This window comes from Ovis aries, chromosome 18, assembly GCF_016772045.2.
Source record: "Ovis aries strain OAR_USU_Benz2616 breed Rambouillet chromosome 18, ARS-UI_Ramb_v3.0, whole genome shotgun sequence".
NCBI classification, from domain to species: Eukaryota; Metazoa; Chordata; class Mammalia; order Artiodactyla; family Bovidae; genus Ovis; species Ovis aries.
The window spans coordinates 67,449,016-67,467,941 of record NC_056071.1 but is presented as its reverse complement, the minus strand read 5'-3'; the positions used below and the strand labels follow the sequence as shown (position 1 = coordinate 67,467,941).

The window sequence follows — 18,926 nt, the reverse complement described above, 5'->3', positions numbered from 1 at the left end:
GGGCAACGTGAGCTCTTTGGACACTTGAGCCACCAGCGTCCTCCTGAGGCCTCACCAGGAACCCTTAGCCACCCCGCGGGAGCACAGGCCTGAGGGGCCCCGGGGACTCCCAAGGACGCCTGACCCCGGAGGGGTGTCTGTGCGGGAGATGCAGTGCGGGGGCCCCCAGGATGATGCGAGTGCTCATGGGGCCGGAGGGAGGGGCGGCCAGGCCCGCCTGCGACGGAGCTGGACACGCAGGGCGGACGGGGGAGCCGCCCCACCACCCGCTTCCCACGAGCCTGGCTCAGCAGACAAGCAGGCGCCCCGAAATGGAGACCGAGGCCCCGGCACGGAGGCGGGTGTGAGCGTGTGAGTGAGGTCCGAGTGAGGTGTGCCACACGTGTGTGCTACAGGAAACGTGCACACGGGCCAAGAGCAGGGCCCAGGGTGAGCGGAGCAGCTGGGGGTCGGGAGGCGCGGCAGCCGCGGAGAGGGGGCTTCTGGGGATTCCTGCACAGAGGAGCCTGCGGTGCAGAGCAGAGGGGAGCCAGGCCTGGCCCACGCCCCACCCATGCGGGAGATGCTCGCCAGGGCCGCCTGAGGACGAGAGCAGAGCGGCCACGCGCTCCACGAGGGACCGGGGACCCCAGGCGGCCTGGGCACCTCACACGGGGCCAGCTCTGCGGGGACACCGGCTCCAAAGAGAGCAAGGTGCCCAAATGCCCCGAGGCTAAGCACGTGTGCGGTCCAGCTGCCAGACCCGCCTCACCGAGCCGCGCGAGCAGGACGGGAGAGGACAGGACGCCCACGAGCGTGGACCCCCGCGGCCCGCTGCGTCAGCCCCACGTGCCTGGGCGAGGCCACCACCCGAGGGACGAGGGCCACTCACGGCAGGTCTGCTGTCAACCATGGGGCCCCTGCAGGAAGCAAGGCCTGGGGGGTCATCGGGGCCCGAGTTCCTCTGTGCTGCGTGCATGGGGACAGAGTGAGCTGCAGGAAGGGGTCAGGCCCACCCGTGACCCCGGGCCGCTGGAGGCCTGAGCGGGCAGGGGAGCCGGGCACTTTGTCCCCTGAGCACGGTGGCCTCGTGGACAGCACCGTCCACCAGAAGTCAGTGATACCAGCAATCACTCAAACGAGCTCTTTGAACAGAGAAAGAGCTTTTAAAAAGTTATGAAAACAGCTGCTAAGAGGAAACAACGTCTCCAGGTAGCGTGGAGGGTCCAGCGACAGGCGCTGGGGTGCTGGGCCCGCCGCGCCCCCACCCACCTTCTTTCAGCAGGTCGGTGATGTCCGCCTGGTACCGGTTCCCCACCCGGATCTCCCCCTTGTCTGCCAGGAGGGTCTTCTGCTGGGGGTCGTAGACCAGGGAGTAGAAGAAAAAGTCCTGGAAAGCAGCGCGGGGCGGGGCTGTCACGCTCAGCGCCGCGGCCACGCGGGCAGCCCACGAGCCGCCTCGAGCCCGTCAGCGGCAAGCCTGCAGCTTAGTTTACAGAGGCATTTAACAGCAGCAAAACCCCGAAGACGTCTGGGAACAAAGCTGACAGACTCTGGGCTTGGCCTCGGAGGAGACGGCAGGGCTCCCATGCAGTTGTCACAGGAGACACACAGAGCAGCCACGTGACAGGACGTCCCGGGCCTGGCGCCCAGAGCTGGCTGCCCCCAGCCCGTGGGCACCGTCCTTGGCCCCCAGGAAGCGGCATAGAGCCGGCCTGGGCCGCTTCTCGAGAGCAAGCCTGCCACCCAGGGCTTCCCCTGGCGCCTCCCTGTATCCCGCAGGGTCTACCTGGCCCCGTGCCCCCGCTGTGCCCCTGACTCCACTGTGGCTGTGCCCCCACAGCCCTCAGCCCCAGGTGGCAGCGGGCAGGGGCTGCCCCCGCATCAGGGCCAAGGGCTCCTGGGCGTAGGTCCCGTGGGCTGCAGCTGTGCGCCTGTGCGGCCAGCCCCTCGCCTGGGCCACCCCCCTCTCCTCGGAGGCACCCCCTTCCCCAGACGGGTGAAGGAGAACAGCAGAAGACGCCCGCTGTGCACCCCAGAGGCACACGCGGTGCTTCGGCAGGACCCATGTGCCTCCAGAGGTTGCTCACAGCCGCCACGGCACTGCTCGGGCGGCTGCCACCGGGGGTCCTTTCCCAACTGCAGGCCACGCGTCCGCTCCCCAGGGGAAGCTGTCTGGGGCCATGGCCTGGCTCTGCCCGCCACCTTTCCAGGCCACACCAGGCCTCCCGCAGGCAGGGGCTCCCGGGGGGGCCGGGCTGCCCCAGCAGTTCCTCTGCGCCGACTCCAGGCTCTCGCCTGGCGGTTCTCCAACCCGAGTCAGGCATCAGGGAGGCTGCACACCAGGCCGCCCTCGCTGGATCGCCGGACCGCTGGCACCGGCAGCCACCTGCACTCCCAGTCCACACCGCCCCCTCCGCTCGCTCCTCAGGGCCCCGGGAGAGCCTGGCCTTGCCTGGGGAGGGTGCCACCCGCAGGGGATGACACTCCGGCAGGAACTGCAGGGGTCCATGGGCAGGTCCCCTGGGAGCCAGCGGCACGTGTCCCCTTGGCCGTGCCCTGACCTGCCCTTGCAGGATAACGCCCGAGCCCCGCTGCGGCGACCCCTGGTGGCCCCCCTGCTTCCCTGGAGATACGTCTTGCTGCTCCAGGGACACGCGTGTGTCCTCTGGAGACGGCTCTGATCATCACGTTTCTCGGGAGAGGGGACGATAGACAGGCAAGCCCGCCAGAACCACCCACCCTGGGGGTCACAGCGGGAAGGACAGCGGCCACAGGGTGAGGAGCTTGGGCATCACCGCAAGGCCCGTCCACCAGTGGGACGAGGTTGGTCCCCTGGCCCAGGCAGCACTGACGACCCGTTTCACAAACTCAGACGCTTCCAGTTGCCCGGCCAGCAACGCTGGGTCGGCGCAGTGTGGCCGGGACATGGCCGCCAGGACGGCTGGGTGGGCACCCGCCTGCTGGGGAAGCCCAGACGGCAACCAGGGCAGCTGCCACGGGCCTCCCCGCCCCCAGCAAGACAAGCTGTGCCCCTCGGGGGGCGGGGGAGCCTCACCTCCCGCTCCAGGTAGGACTTGAGGGACTCGGTCTCATTCAGCAAAGTGACGCTGCACTTCCCCCTGCGAGGCAGGACACAGGAGGGCGGGCATCAGGGCGGGCGGGTGCTCCCGTGCCCACCCAGGCCTGCGGCCCCTGACGTGCGGTCCCCCGCTCGGGCCTGGGGTACCTGACCTGTGCTCCCTGCCCCAGGCCTGCGGTAGTGGTCCCCGCCCAGGCCTGCGGCCCCTGACGTGCGGTCCCTGCCCAGGCCTGCGGCCCCTGACGTGCGGTCCTTGCCCAGGCCTGCGGCCCCTGACGTGCGGTCCCCGCCCAGGCCTGGGGTACCTGACCTGTGCTCCCTGCCCAGGCCTGCGGCCCCTGACGTGCGGTCCCCTGCCCAGGCCTGCGGCCCCTGATGTGCGGTCCCTGCCCAGGCCTGTGGCCCCTGACGTGCGGTCCCCACCACCCGGGCCTGCGGCCCCTGACGTGCGGTCCCCGCCCAGGCCTCCGGTACCTGATGTGCGTGGCAGGCAAGGACTCCAGCTGTCTGGACAGGAACAACTCCCGATGCCGCAGCTGGTGCTTGAGCTTCTCAGGCAGGTCTACCATCTCCGGGTTCTCCATCTCCTCCTCTATTTCTCCTGAAGGACAGAGCGGACATGGACTCAGGCCACCGAACAGACCCACCCGCTGGCTCCCCCGGCCCCCGCCCCGCAGGGGGCCCCGGCAGGCACTCTAGCCCAGCCGCCCCAGCAGCCCGCAGCCGGGAAGTCTCATCAGGAAGGAGGACGTGTCCTGAGCCAGCCGAGGGGAGACAGGGGAGACGAGGCGGCCGCTGCTGCACGTCCAGGGCCGGGGGGCAGAGACCCCACAGCCATGTCCCGTGCCCCCCTGCACCAGAACCCCCTCAAGGCCAAGCTGCAGGGGCCTCCGCAGGCCCACCTCACCGCAGGCAGGCAGGGGCGGGCATGCAGCCCGGCGCACAGGCGCCAGGACCCTCCGGCAAGGGCGGCTCTTACCTTCCTCGCCGGCGTCGGCCCCCGATCCGGTCTTATAGCAGACTGACAGGGCTATACAGCAGACAGACAGACAGCGCCCAGACAGCAGGTCAGCCTCAGCACCCAGCCTGGCTGAGGGGGTGAGGCTGGGAGGCAAGGTGGACAGGAGCCCGCAGACCACCCAGCCAAAGCCAGAGGACGTCCCACCTAGCTGACCTCGGCCCTGCCCACCCCCACGCCCACGCCACCCACGCCTCCAAGCAGACCCCAGACCAGCCTGGGCTGGCCTGTCTGGGCAAAGTCGGCGGGAGGCAGACCTTCCGGAGAATAGGGCCCAGGGCACCAGGTGGGGGCAGGATGGGTCCCCAAGCCAGATCAGCGGCACAGCTTCCTGCCCGGGGTCCTCAGCCACCCCCCATGGCTAAGACACTGGCGCCCACAGGGAGAGCCTGGAAGTCTGGCATGTGGGGGGCAGCGGGGGGCCTCCAGGATGTGGACTCCGCACAGGCAGGCCTGGGGCGGGAGTGCCCTTGGCAGTGGTGGTCTGGGGCTACGCAGGAGGACAGGGAAAGCCAAGCCCACAGCCAGACGACCCTCCACCCCGAGGCCCCCAGGAGGCTGCATGGAGCAGGCTCGGGCCCCTGTGCGGCCTGCAGCCCTCTGCTGCCCCCCTGTGGCGGCTGCGCAGGGACCCGCGCTGCCCCCCAGAGTCCACAGCTCTGCAGCCGGCGGGCGGGGCTGGGGTGCGGGCAGCTGGGGAGGAGGCCGAGCCAGGCTATCTGGGCGGGGGCCACAGGGACCTGGGCACCCACCCACACTGCAGCCACGTCACACCCTGCCCACCCCTGGGGACCCCAGGGCAGCCCCACGCAAGGGGGTCACCCACACTCAGACGGCCCCCAGCCCACACTGGTGCTCATACCATCCAGGGGCAGCCTCGCCGGCCCGGCAGAGCAGCAAGGAGCCGGGGCCAGAGTCAGGCCCTGGGGCCCCTTTTATCATGGCCGCAGACCTCGCCCTCCTCACGCCGACACAGGCCCACCGGGGCTCCCAACCGTCAGTAACACGAGGAGCGGCCAGGAGCCACACTGCGGCCTCAGGGGCAGCCAGGGCTTCGGCCAGGCTGACCCCTGCCCCCAGGAGACCAGGAGTCTCTGCGTGGCTCTGCAGCCGCAGACATGAATGGGCTGTGGTACCCAGCGTCAAGGAACCCAGGGGCACACAGCCCCTGGGGCCAAAGCCCCTCCCTCTGGGATCCAGCGAGTCCTGGCCTTGGGCTCAGAGCTGGGGCCTCACCCACACACCCCACCAGTTCCCGAGCCCCGCACTCGCTCTGGGGTTCCTGGAAGGGCCTGTCCCACGCCCACTGCTCCTCAGGCAAGGTCCGGCTCTCAGGACAGCTCTGCGGGAGGCCCATGCACCTGTGAGCAGGGCCGGGCAGGCAGCCCAAGGCCTGCAGACCCGGTGAGGGCGTTCCTGCTCTGGGGAGGCCCACGGGCCCGGGGCATCTGTGCTAGCGGGGCGGGGCGCGAGCTCATGCCTCGGGCTCCAGGCCCAGAAGCAGCTCTAGCAGCAGATCCGACCACGCAGTGGGCGCCCACCCAGCCTCCATCCCTCCTGCCAGAAGAGGCCCGAGTATCCTTCCCACTCCCCTGGTCCACCCTGGCCCAATGAGACGGAGGATCCTGGGGAGACGGAGGCCCTGCCCTGAGCCGGGTGTGGGGGCCTCCCCAGCCCCGCCAGCTCCCTCCTTCGGGGGGACCCACTCCCCGCAGGTCTCGTGACCTAACGCTTGGACAAGCTCCCCTGGGGCCCAAGGGCAGGAGAGCTGGGCCCGTGGACACGGCCGCCACCGTGAGCAGAGGGCCAGGGCTGCTGTCACTCAGGGCTGGGCAGGGACACGGGAGACTGCCCACCATTGGCTATGCCCGGGCCACACAGACCCCCGGCCCGCCTCAGGGCCCTGACCATCGGGATGGCGCAGATGGGGCCGGGCCCACTAACACCGCACCTCCTCTGCTCAGCACCGGGAGGCCGCAGGCAGTACCAGGCTGGTGGGCACAGGCTCTGGGAGGGCCCAGCGGCCCTGAACCCCACCCCTGCCCCTCTGGGCAGAGCACCAGGTCCTGCACTGGACGGAGGCTCGTGCCACAAGGACGCTGTCGATAGGAGGTACGCATGCGAGCACGCGGGCCGGAACCCACAGGTGGAGCCCGCCCCCGCCAGAGGCGCCCACCCTGCGTGGCCCACCCCCAGGCCTGTGGCCCCTGCACTGTGCAAGGGGCAGTCCACGCGAGCACACGGACAGCAGTCCCGCCCCCGGCTGAAGGCCCCGGGGCACGGGGCGGCGCGCGGGAGGACTCACTGGCGTGCTTGTCGGCCAGGGCGATGAGGCTGCTGGAGATGTCTCGGCGCCGGTAGAAGCACACCACCTTGGCCTCCACGTTCCCGCTGGCCGTCTGCAACAGCAAGGTGGGCCCTGAGCGCCCTCGCAGGGGCGGCCCCATGCAGGGCCTCGGGTGGGGGCAGGGGCCAGCACAGGGAGCCAAGGGGCAGGGCACGCCGGCCAGGGCCGGGGAGGCTCAGCGGACCTAAAGCCGCCCGCGCCCCTGCGAGCGGGCACCAGACAGGCACGACCAAGGACGGGGCGCCGGTCCCAGCCACCTCGTGAGGAGAGCCCGAGCCTCGAGGGACGCGGGCACCTGGGCGGGAGCGGTCGCCACGGCCCGGGACAGTCAGGCTGCCGAGGCCCACGAGGCCCCGAGCGAGTGGCTGCCAGGACGCCGCAGAGCCAGGGGCGCTCGCCTCCCCCGGAGAAGACTGTTTAAACTAGCAGCGTCCACGGCGTTTTTAACAGTAAAACACTGAAGAAATTTTCACGGTAGGTTAAATAAAGTCTCTTTACACAAAGCATGTAACTTCTAGTTATTCAACTCCATTAGACCAGGAACCTTTCAAGGAAGTCTTCAGAGCTTTTCGCGTTCCTGATGTAAAGTAAGTGTTACCCTCTCTGCTGCTTTACAAGGTCGCCACAGAGACTTCGGAGGGCACACAGCCTCCCTCCAGCCTACAAGGGACGTGACGAGAACCAAGATGTCTTCAGGGAAAACTAAGGTCCAGAATACTTGCAGGTGGCACGCCTGTCCTGAGCGTGGCCAGGCCCATCGGGACGCAGTCTGCAGGACTCACGGGCGTCCCGAGTTTTGCGCACTGTGATTTCCAGACCAAAAAGCAATCGCTAGAAACAGTCTGGAGGCCATCCGCCGAGCTGGGGAGGGCGAGGGGCCTCTGACAGACGCAGACACCCGGCACCTCAACAGGATGGCAGCAGCGACTGGACGGAGCCGGGAGGCCAACCACGGAGCAGCCGGGCTCGCATCTTCAGGGCACCATCGCCGAGCGCGCCCCCAGGGGGCCCTGCCCGGGAGCAGACGCCCCAATGGGTCCTCCACCAGGATGACAGTGCGGCGCGCAGGGGATGTCCTGTCGGGCTTGGCGACACCTACTTGGTGCCCCTTGCTGGACTTTGCGGAGATTCCCACACCCAGGTTCTGACCTCACTCTGAAATCTGCCTTCTAATTCCTAGGGGGAGCCTGCCGGGCCCCCCACAGCCCCGCCCCGAGGGTCTGCCCCTCCCACCCCCACAGCAGGCCTCTCCGTCCTTACAAAACAGCAAGTCATCTGCTCCAGCGGCACAAAGACTTACGTTTCCACGCAGTCAAGGCAGATCCGATACAAACCCAATCAGACTCCTAAGAGGGAAACTCAGCAGTCCCCTCGCAAGCTCACAGAAGCCCCCAGTCCTGGGAGGTTCAGGGAAGGGGGTGGCAGGCGCAGCTCGAGGAGGGTTTGCGGGGTCAGAGGGGAGGGGGCGAATCAGCAGAGACGCAGACCCCAACCCATAGGACGACAGCAACTGCGCTTTTCCTAAAGAAAGCTCACTGTCCACTTGCTCTCCTTCACAGAGGAGCAGCAAAGCGCGGGGGCGGCCCCGCCTGCCACGCGGCCCGCTCCCCTCCGCCCGCCACAGGCCATTCCAGGGCCTGCCTGCTCCGCCTGCTGGGAACCCCCGCACCCCCCCCAGGCCGCTCCGGGGCGATGGCGTGGAGACGGGCCAGACACCTGCAGGGCACCCTTCCGCAGGGGCATCCGCTGTCCTGGGGCTGGGCAGGCCTGCGGCTCTGGGAGGAAGGCCGTGGGGGCAGGTGGGGTGGGGGAGCATTTCCTCGGTCGCTTCTCCGCCTGCGAAGCCCCTGTCCCTCTGACCCCTGCTGGCTGGCCGCCGGGCCCCCGGAGGATCCTCCACTTGACTGACTTCTCTCTCTCTGTGATTTCGTCCCAGTTTCCACAAGCACCTTCCAGGGGTTACTTCCCCCCGAGTCTCCCAGCCCCACCAACCACAGCAGTGGCCGAGTCTCCCTCATCAGCTGCGCCCGCGTCAGCCCTGTCCCCAGCCGTCGTGACGGGCCTCACAAGGAAGCTGCCCTTCCGTCTTCCCGCCCCCCAGGCCACCGGCCAAGGGCAGGCGTTTCGTGGGGACAGCGGCTCAGGTCTGACCCCGGAGCTTGCCCTTCCCCACCTCCCACGTGCGTGGGGCTGCCAGGCCCCGGCCAATGTCAGGGTAAGAGCCCTCCGGCTGACCGGCCTGCAGCCTCTGCCTGAGCCGCGCTCGCCCAGGCTGCGACCGCCTCTCCAGCCGGGATCGAGCCCCATGCCCCACGGCAGGGAGGCGGGCAGGGCACGGGGCTGAGGACCAGCCAGACCGCGGCAGAGGGCTGCGCGCCCTGGCTCCTGCAATCCGCCTTCCCCCGCCCCACCTGCGGAGGCCCCGGGCTGCCACGGGCAGGGATCAAGGGGGAGGGCCGCAGCCAGAGCAAGGGCCCCACGGCTGCTCTGAGAGCCCAGCCGCCGCGGCCCCACTGGCCGAGGAGACGCTGGGGGCAGAGGCCTGGCCCTGAGCTGCGCCCTCAGCCGGTGCCAGACCCACCACATGGGGGTGACTGCCTGATCCCGTCGCAGCAGCAGGCATGGGGGAGCCCTCTTGCCCTGTGGCCCCAGCAGGCGGTGAGCAGGGGGCAGGGGAGGTGCCCCAGGGCCCAGGCTCCAACAGCGAGGCCACCCCACGGCACACCCTGGCCAGGCCCCAGCCCCAGCCTGAGGCCATCCGGGAGCACGGGCTCACTGCAGCCAGCCCCGCGCTGGGACTCCGGGGGCCCCGACTTCCCACCCACGCCTGGTCCTGGCGAGCGTGGTCGTGGGGCTGGGGTGCAGCCGCAAGCCAAGTCTGATCTTTGGGGGATAAGTGCCCTGACCGGCCTGGCATGGAGGCCCCACAAGGCAGCCCCTCGCCTGCACGGGCGACATGGAGCTTCTTGGAGAGCTGCTCTGGGGAGGGGGCCACAGCCACCCCCGCAGGAACCTAGCAGGGAGCAGCAGTAGGCCCCAGGGCCGCTGACCGGGCTCCACGGTGGCTGCGGAGGAGGCGTGCTCGGCGGCCCCCCAGAACCCCTACCCATGCGGCCAACCAGGTGGCCTGCAGGAGAGGTGGGGTGGCTCCCAGGGCTGGAAGGGCTCAGGAGCCCCCACCCAGGACACTGCCAGTGTGGGGCGGGCAGGGAGATGGGCAGGGGCATCCTTCACTCTCACTCCTCGGTCAGGGGTGCCCCCCCCCACCTTGGCAAGGCCAGCAGAGACCCTGAGGAGGGGGCTCCAGCAGGGACGGGCACACGCTACCTTGTTGAGCTCTTCGATCCTCCGGATCAGGTACGGATTGCTGGAGGAGTTCTCGAAGTAGACGTAGTCTGCAAAGGGGGCGGGGGGAGAGCATGTCAGCCGTGCGGAGCCCTCACCTGCCCCAGGGTGCTCGCCATGGGGGCGGGGGAGCTGAGGCAGGGTCGCTGCTCCAGGCGGGCGTCCACAGCCCGCCCCCTGGGACATCGTCGCAGTGCGGGGGGGCACCTGGGTCAGATCGGTGTGGCTCCAGAGACGTCAGCACAGGGAAGGGCTGCCAGACCACACCCCACCCCACCCCACGCACACCAGTCCCGGCCCTGGCAAACCACCACCTTCCCTGGAAAGACGAATGCGCTGGCCGGGGTCCTGGACTGCCGCAGGGGCGGGAGGAGACCGGGCACGCAGGGGAGCGGGGTCCCAGGCCTCAGGTCAGGGCAAACTCCCCTCACAGAAGTTCGTTTCCCCAAAACCCTGGGGTGGGCGCAGGGAGGCCTGCGGTGGGATCGGGGGGCCTGCCCGAGGAGGCCCAGGACAGCCACCAGCTGCCAGCCCGGCCGTGGGCCCTCGCCTCCCCGCGCGCCCGCAGGGGAGGGCTGCCCCGCTGGACTCTGCTGAGGCTTGCACACGGCCCAGCTGACCCCGGATGGACAGTACCCCAGGGGGGTCGCAGCAGGGGTCACACCGTCCGCGCTGGCGGGGCGGGGGCTGGCCACGCGGTGGGCGCACTTTATCGCATGCGAGCCTGTTCAGTGAAGCCGTTTTTACGGCAAGGCCTCAGATCAACCATCTAAGTTCTCACTCTAAGAAACCAGATGATAAGCAACTTAAACCTGAAAGAATCGCTCCTACACGTCAGGAACCAGAAACAGCCCACACGCCCCGGGTGCCGTGTGTCCAGGGCAGCACCCAGCTCCCTGGACCAGGACCAGGACCAGGGCCGGGGCGGCGGCGGCGGCGGCGGGGGGGTGGGGGCCACACCCCCAGGGCCCCCGCGCTCCCGAGGGCAGGCTTCAAGGTGGGCACAAACACGGGGCAGGAGAGGGGGGGCCCAGCAGCCTCACCCTGAGCAGCCACGAGGGGGCAGGGGGCTGCAGGGACACCCATGAAGGACCTGACTTGAGAAGCAACAGCCTAGCAGAGACACAAAGAAAAAAGAACCCCCCAAAACCCCTCCAAATACAGAGGGAAGGCCAACCACAGGTCCACTCACACTCCCCCCGCAGCGCTGGAGGAGAGGTCTGCGGCTCAGGAGGCCCCAACACCCCCGCTGGCACCCCAGGGACCACAGCATGGAGCCCCCCACCCCAGGGCGCAACCTCTGCAACGCCAGGCCAGCAGCCTGGATGGGGCCACACCCCCGGCCCGGGGATCACAGCGGCGGAATGAGAACGAAAAGCCACCTAGCCGCCTCAGCCAACGACACCTGAACAGCTCCTGGTTAAAATTCAGACGCAAACCAGGAGTCCAAGGAACACCTCGCCCGCTGGCAGGCTTCTCCAAAGTCTACAGCGACGCCGCCTTTACTGATGGACCCGGGACTGGGCGCCCGCCACCCCCTGCTGCTCACCCACCGGACCTAGCCGGCTCCACAAGCAGTGAGAGTAAATACTCGAGGCGTACAGGTTGGAAAGGAAGAGGGAGACACTCTCCGTGCAGACGACGTGGCTGTCCGCAGAGAAACTCCCGGTCGACCAAACAGCTGCCAGCACTGTGAGGCTGGGGCCGCCCCGGCCCCTCAGTGGGCTGGAAGGACCTCAGCTGCTCGCGGCCAGGGCGGCCTGCTCCATAAACCTGCTTTCTCTTGTTAGAAGAAAGCAGCTCACGAGGGAGGGTTTAGCAAGCTCACAGGATACAAAAGTCTATCAGAAGCACCATCTACAGGATGCCCCTGGTGGTCCAGGGGTTAAGAATCTGCCGGCCAACACAGGGGACGCAGGGTCCACCCTCGGTCTGGGAGGCCGGCATGTGTCACGGGGCGGCTAGGCCCACGCACCACAGGAGAAGGCGCGCCACGAGACCGTGCAGCGTGCGGAGGAGCCCTGGTTCCCACGGCCAGAGAGGGCCCGCCGGCAGCAGCCACAATCCCGCAGAGCCAGGAGCCAGCACACTGATAGGGAAAAGAAATTAGTACCACTGAGTACTCAGGGCTGCGGTATCGACTTAACCGCCTACGAACTTCTGAAGGTCGGAAGTCCTGCGCAGAGATCTGCACGCTGAGAACTGCAAGACACTAGTGAGGAAAACCAACAAAGTCTGAACAAGTAGTAACGTACGAGGCATCGTCAGAACACAGACCGTGAACCTTTTCCGGTAAAGGGCCCGACAGTAAGGACTGCAGGCCTCGCAGGACAGGAAGCGAGACCAAAGAGACCCCTCTAGCTTGTTTATTTACAGGATACATTTCCACAAACGTTTTGCCAATGAAATCTAAAGTAAACAACTGAATACGCTTTTTCTGATAAAATACTGGTCTAAGAAATTCTGTTGGTGGGAGAAACAATTCATTTAAGCAGGGCTCAGAGTTCACGTGCTTCATCACGAAAGCCCGGGGCCCTGTCCCTGCTGACACCAACCGGTGCCGCGGTCTCAGCGTCCCTCCACACAGGAAGCACCTGAGCACCAGAATCCATCGGCCAGTGCAAAAGCTGAATCGAGAACACTCGTGTCGAACTTGCCGAGCTTCCTCTCTGCCCCTTTCAGCGTCTGTGCAGTGAAGGGTCAGCCCAGCAGGCCCCAGGCCAGCCCTGGCTACACGGCCGGCTGGGAGGAACACCCTGGACGCCGAAGTGCGGTCACAGTGTCTGTAGCCCCGGAGAGACGGGCAGGAAGCGTGGCCTTTCTCCTCTGCTGCTCGTGGTCTGCATCCTGCTGCCTCAAGGATCCTAAGCTGAAGCTCGAGTACAGCTCCGCCGAGTCCGCAGAGTCCTGCCGGCGAAGGAGCAAACCCAAAGCACCTCAGAGGCAGGCGGCGGAGCGGCTTCTGAAACCCGGACACCTCGACCGCCCGCACTGCAGCCTGAGCTCAGAAAACATGCCCGCTGCAAACGTGGATCCGAACGGAGGCCCCATTTCGCCTTTCAACAGGAGGAACCTGCGCAGAGCAGTCGGTGATTCAGGATCAGTCACCGCCAAACCAAACGCGTAAACTTGCAGAAAGTGCCGTTTTACGTCCTTTTCAGATGAATTCACAGAGAACTCTCATTAAAGCTGCACCAAAGCTGACGTCCAGAGACAGTCCGCGTTTGAACCGGTTGAGAGCCGCTCCTCCCGTTCTGGGCAGGGCGAGTCAAGATGCGCAGCCTCCACTTCTGATACGACTCGCAGAGCTCACGACAGCAGAGCCCGCAGGCGGACGCGGCTCGCGGCGGACACACAGGCAGGGTGAGGAGGAAGACCCTGCGTTCTGCACACAGCGCCTGCCGAGCAGCCGCCCGGCGTGCTCGCGCACTCTGCCCAGTGTCCGGCTGCGGCCCGCCCTGCTGACCCGTCACCTGCGACAGGCCTGCCCCCGCCAGGGTTCCCTGGGAAAGCAGAGCCAGCGGCAGGAAGAGGCACGTGTATGTGTGTGGCACGTGGGTGTGTGCACACTCACACGCAGCGGTTTGTTCCACCAGCCGGCTCATGTGGACACAGAGGCCGAGAGGTCAGACGATGTGCCGTCTGCGAGCCGGGGCCAGGGCGGCTGGTGGTGAGGGTCAGCCCGCGTCTGACGGCCTGAGACCTGGGAGCCCCTGAGCCGCCCCAGGGCAAGAGGGGACGGACACACGGGTGAGAGCAGGAGCCGGCCGCTCCCCGCGGCGCCAGGCGGGGCAGGGCGGGCTCAGATCCAGCGCACACCTGTCCCGAAGCACCCTGGCGGACACCCTGGGATGACAACCCCCAGCCGCCCTGAGCCCGACCGGGTGGACACAGCGTCCCAGCAGAGCCCGCTTCCACTGCCACCAGGCTGGTGTTTTCCCAACTTCTCTGAGCATCTTGGCTGTGCCTGTAGGCAGACTCTTCATAGAGCCAGGCTCCTGACCCCAGGGCTCCGGGCCCTCAGCCTGGGAAGCTGACCACGAGCACGACGCAGGAACGTCATGGCCAAGGACCGGCTTTTCCTGCCCGGCCAGAGATCCGTGGAGGCCCCATCACATTGTCTTCACGGACTTGGTGAGGAGGGTCAGCTGTGACGGGTCCTCCCTGAGCTGGAAGGTCCACGGCTGTCCCGGCACACGCACGCTGTCCCCACACACACGCTGTCTGCACACACACGCTGCCCCCACGCGCACACGCTGTCCCCACGCGCACGATGTCCGCCCACACATGCTGTCCCCACGCGCACACACTGTCCCCACGCGCACACACTGTCCCCACGCGCACACGCTGCCCCCACGCACACGATGTCCGCCCACACACGCTGTCCCCACATGCACACGCTGTCCCCATGCGCACACGCTGTCCTCACACACGCGATGTCTGCACACACACGCTGCCCCCACGCACACACGCTGTCCCCACGCGCACACACTGTCCCCACGTTCACACACTGTCCCCACGCGCACGATGTCCGCCCACACACGCTGTCCCCACACACACGCTGTCTGCACACACACGCTGCCCCCACGCGCACACGCTGTCCCCACGCACACAATGTCCGCCCACACATGCTGTCCCCATGCACACGCTGTCCCCACACACACAGTCCCCACGTGCACACAGTCCACACGCGCACGATGTCCGCCCACACACGCTGTCCCCACGCGCACACGCTGTCCCCACACACATGCTGTCCGCACGCACACACACTGTTCCCACGCACACATGCTAGACTTGCGCGCACACACGCTGTCCCCACACACACGCTGTCCCTGCATACACGCTGTCCCCGGGCGCACACGCTAGACTGGCGTGCACACACACTGTCCCCGCGCACACAGTCCCCGTGCACACACACTGTCCCCCCACGCACACGCTGTCCCTGCGCGCACACGCTAGACTCGCGCACACACATGCTGTCCCCACGCACATGCTGTCCCCGCACACACACACGCTGTCCCTACACACACTCTGTCCCCACACACACGCTAGACTCATGCACACACACGCTGTCCCTGCACACACGCACGCTGTCCCCACACACGCTGTCCCCACATGCACATGCTGTCCCCGCACACACACTGTCCCTACACACATGCTCTCCCTGCACACACACGCTGTCCCTGCACACACACATGCTCTCCCTGCACACACACGCTGTCCCCGCGTGCACATGCTGTCCCCGCACACACACTGTCCCTACACACATGCTCTCCCTGCACACACACGCTGTCCCCGCGTGCACACACTAGACTCGCGCACACACACGCTGTCCCCACACACACGCTGTCCGCTGCACACAGTCCCCGCACACACACGCTAGACTCGCGCACACACACGCTGTCCCCGCATGCACACACGCTGTCCGCTGCGCACACACTGTCCCTGCACACACACGCTAGACTCACGCACACACACGCTGTCCCCGCATGCACACATGCTGTCCCCGCACACACACACGCTGTCCCCGCACACGCACCCCGCAAGGACCCTCCTGAGCCCAGTGCTCCACTCTCTGGGACACTGACCTTACGACATGGGCGTGTGACTCAGGGCGGGCGGACATGTGGGCAGGCGACCTCGCCATCCGCCGCTTGACTTCGTCAAGGCCCCACAGCAGCCCGAGGGCACAGGCACACACGCCCGCAGGGCTCGTTCTGACGTGACTTCATTTAGAGGCACTGAGACTGGAATTTTACGGAATTTTCACTCGTCCTAAAGTTTTCTTCTCATTTTTTTTCCCTCAACCGTTTAAAAATGTAGGAACCATTCTTAGCTCGTGAGTCACAGGAGCAGTCAGCGGGCCACAGCCTGCCAGGCCCTGCAGGAGGGACTAGCCCTGGAAAAGATGCCAACCTTCCCCCAAGCTGGTATCAGCCACAGTTTCCCCATAATCCCAACCGAACTCCACAGTGATTTCTACAGAGACATCAGTAAGACAACTCTACACTTGACATGGGGCATCCGAAACAGCAGGACAGATGAAGCAATCTGGAAACGGCATGAAGCCAGGGCCTTCCTGGCCGCCCACTGGTTAGCACTCAGCGCTGTCACTGCCCAGGGCTTGACCCCTGTTGGAGAAACTAAGACCTCGCGAGCCTCAAGTGCAGCTGAAAGAGAAAGGACGAATCAGAGGCGTCCCACCTGACCCAGACTTGCTGTGAAGTCACAGTGACCCACACGGTGCGGGGAGGCAAACAGCTGTGACCAGACCCCCCCAGATGGGGGGTCCGAACGGTAAGAGGTGGAGACGGGCCACAGGGCACTCACACCCACAAGGAAGAGGCCGAGGACCTTTGCCTCCACCGCACATGCCAGTAGGTCAGGATGGGCCACACACTTACAGGCAAAGCCCGGAGCCATAAACACTCCAGAGAACACAGGGCAAGACCTCCGTGCCCTTGGGGTTGGCGGATTTTATGCACAAAACGTGTAAAGTGTAAAGGAAAAAATTTGCAAAACACGGATCTGATAAAGGACTAAAGCATACAACGTAAAACAAAGCGCCACAACTCGCTGGCGAGCTCCTTCCCGACCTCAGGAGCCAGGCAGAGGGCGCGCGCAGACACGGCCAGACGCTAGGAGGCCAACCAGCAGGCGGAAAGGTGCCCGCGCCTCGATCCGGGGAGACGGGAGGCGCCCTGCCCGCCTGTCAGACCCTCGACAGAGACACTGGCCCGAGAGCCAGCCGGCCAGGGTGCGGAGGGCCCGGGGCACTGGGGGTGTCCCGCCCCACCAGGCCCTCCCAGCCCGGGACTCTCACCACGACAGGTGACACGGTAGGGTGGAGCGTGCAGCCACCAGAGGCTGAAGACGACCCTGCAGCGACGCGAACGCGCCCTTCAAATGTCACGCTGAAACCCCAAACCGGCAGCCCGCTATCTGGAGGCAGGACCTCTGGGAGAGGCTGAAGGTGAGCCCCAGAAGGGGGCGTCTGCACCCTTACAGGAGACCCCAGAGCTCCCTGCCAGGAAGTGGGCTCTCCCGAGACGTCAGGTCTGCAGGGGGCAGCCTGGACCGCGTCTGGGGACCTGCAGCCTCCACAACTGCGAGCAGCCGCCTCTGCTGCTGACCAGCCCTCAGGCTGGGGCCTCCAGACCCGACGTCCCACAGCTGCTGAGTCCACCACGACACGTCCGTCCGATAGAACCGACTCGGCAGGCAGAGGAAGGTGATCTCCACACCTGGGCAAGCCCTGGACGTGCTGCGTGACACCCTTTAGGGGGTGTCAGGAGCGACAGGGTCCCCTCGGTGCTGCGGAGCCGGGCTGGGCACGGGGAGCTGACCACAAGGCGAGAGGGAAACCGGTGGGTCGTGCCAGCCGTCTGAGCCGGGGCCCTCCTCAGCCTGTTGAGACCACACACCTGGAAGCACGTGCGGCAGCCGCTGTGCACACCTGTCCAGGCCAAAGAGCTGAACCACAAAGGGCGTGTGAGCGAGCACTTCGGCAGACCTAGCTTCCGATGTTAAAGATCCCTTAGCCACAGTAATCGCATTTCTGAATTCATCTCTAACGCTGAATTCTCCTGAGCTGACCCACTGGCCCAGGGCGGGGTCAGGGTCAGGGTCAGGGCCAAGGCCAGAGTCAGGCTCCTGCAGCCTCAGGCCAGGCTTTCTTTCGGGATCAACACAGCACCTGCTCTCCGCGCTCGGCTCGAAGACTGACAGCCACATCCTGGCTCGTATCACACCACCGGTTCACGGCTGCAGCCTGCCGGCACGGAGGGACCCTGGACGCGCCTCAGGGCATCGCCGGGCCCACTCAGACACCAGAACCTCCAACTAAAAGCACAGCACCTCCAACGGCACGGTCCTAAGGCCGGGGGAATGCTCCCTCGCGGCCCCACTGGTCAGCATCACCCTGAGGGACCCGCAGGCTCACAAAGGCGAGCAGCCAGGAGCGACGAGGCAGGGCAGGACGGAGGGAGGCCCCCAGAGACGCGGCGCGGCCCCTGAAGGGCCGGGTCACCAGCACCTCAGGGACGGGCTCCCGCCAGCCCCGGACCCACAGACCCCGCGGGGGGCGCAGGGGCTCAGCCCGGGAGCTGGGAGCCTGCGGGAGCCCGACCCCAGGCCCCAGCCAGCCTCCACATTCACCTGCCGAGCCTCACGGGCCCGGGGCCTGGCAGGCACACCCCCTCGGGTGTGGCCGCGCCATCTCTCCAGCCAGACCCCCGTACACACACCCCCTGGACGGAGGCCAGGCCCTGCCCGGAGCCGAAGTGGCCGACGACCAAGGGGCTGGCCTCCATCCAGGGGTTCAGAGGATGGAGGTGACGGGGGGTCGGGCCGGGCACCAGGCCTCAGCTCAGACGCCCTGCGCTCTCTCTGGACGAAGGGGCAGAACTGTCCCCACCTGGACCCCAGAAAAGGCCCTGCGGAGCCCACGCTGACCCACACCCGGACCCGCAGGCCTAAGCTCACAGGGTGCCCACTGGAGCATGCCCCCCCGCGTGGCCCTGTGCTGACCCTGGTCCCCTCACACGGGATGCGGCCGCCTCTCAGGGGTGACCACCCCCTCCTCAAGGGTAGCCCCTCTGCTCGACGTCCACAGGCAGAGCCCCAGGGGCCCGGGGGCCCGCCTGGACACACACCCTGCAGAGGGCGGGAGGCAGTGGGCCTGCCCCCCGGGTGCCGGGCATGGACCCCCTGGGCTTGCTGTGCCCGCACCCCTCACCCCCACATCCAGCGGTCACTGTCACGTGGGTCAGCTGGAGGGACCCGGGCCTGCGAGGGGCCAGCTGGGGGCAGGGCCAGAGGAGGGGGCCTCAAGGCACTGGGAGCTGACCCTGCAGTTGGAAGCAGGGGAGGACAGACCTGCTGCTCGGAAAGGTCGTCCCCTCAGGCTGCCGGGATGGCGGCCGAAGGGCTGCAAGGCCTGGGAGGGCAGGAGCACGGCCGCCAGGCCCCCCCAGGGCCCCAACCCTGACGCCACCCCGAGCCCCCGACAGGACAGCGCCAGCGGCCGCCTCCGTCCACGCGGGGCCCCTGGAGACCCAGGGAAGCGGGCCTGCTGCCATCAGACTCCAGCCCACCTGCCCCCCGAGGACAGACGGGCAGGGGTGCTGGGGGAGCAGAGGCGCGAAGCAGAGGAC

General features: G+C 67.1%; 1 protein-coding gene across 6 annotated transcripts in view; it reads right to left on the bottom strand.

Moving 5' to 3' along the window:
- The window catches only part of MTA1 (metastasis associated 1), a 33,506-nt gene that overhangs the window by 10,680 nt on the left and 3,900 nt on the right, over positions 1 to 18,926 (bottom strand). For 4 of the 6 annotated variants that reach the window (XM_027957490.3, XM_042235639.2, XM_042235637.2 and 1 more), the window contains exons 2-7: positions 9,754 to 9,821; positions 6,385 to 6,478; positions 4,041 to 4,091; positions 3,536 to 3,662; positions 3,038 to 3,101; positions 1,252 to 1,369 (exon numbers count right to left, since the gene is read on the bottom strand). In XM_027957490.3, the coding sequence (XP_027813291.1) occupies positions 1,252 to 1,369; positions 3,038 to 3,101; positions 3,536 to 3,662; positions 4,041 to 4,091; positions 6,385 to 6,478; positions 9,754 to 9,821 (522 nt within the window). The remainder of the gene's footprint in view (positions 1 to 1,251; positions 1,370 to 3,037; positions 3,102 to 3,535; positions 3,663 to 4,040; positions 4,092 to 6,384; positions 6,479 to 9,753; positions 9,822 to 18,926) is intronic. The other 2 variants (XM_042235641.2, XM_042235642.2) reach the window with 1 other exon arrangement.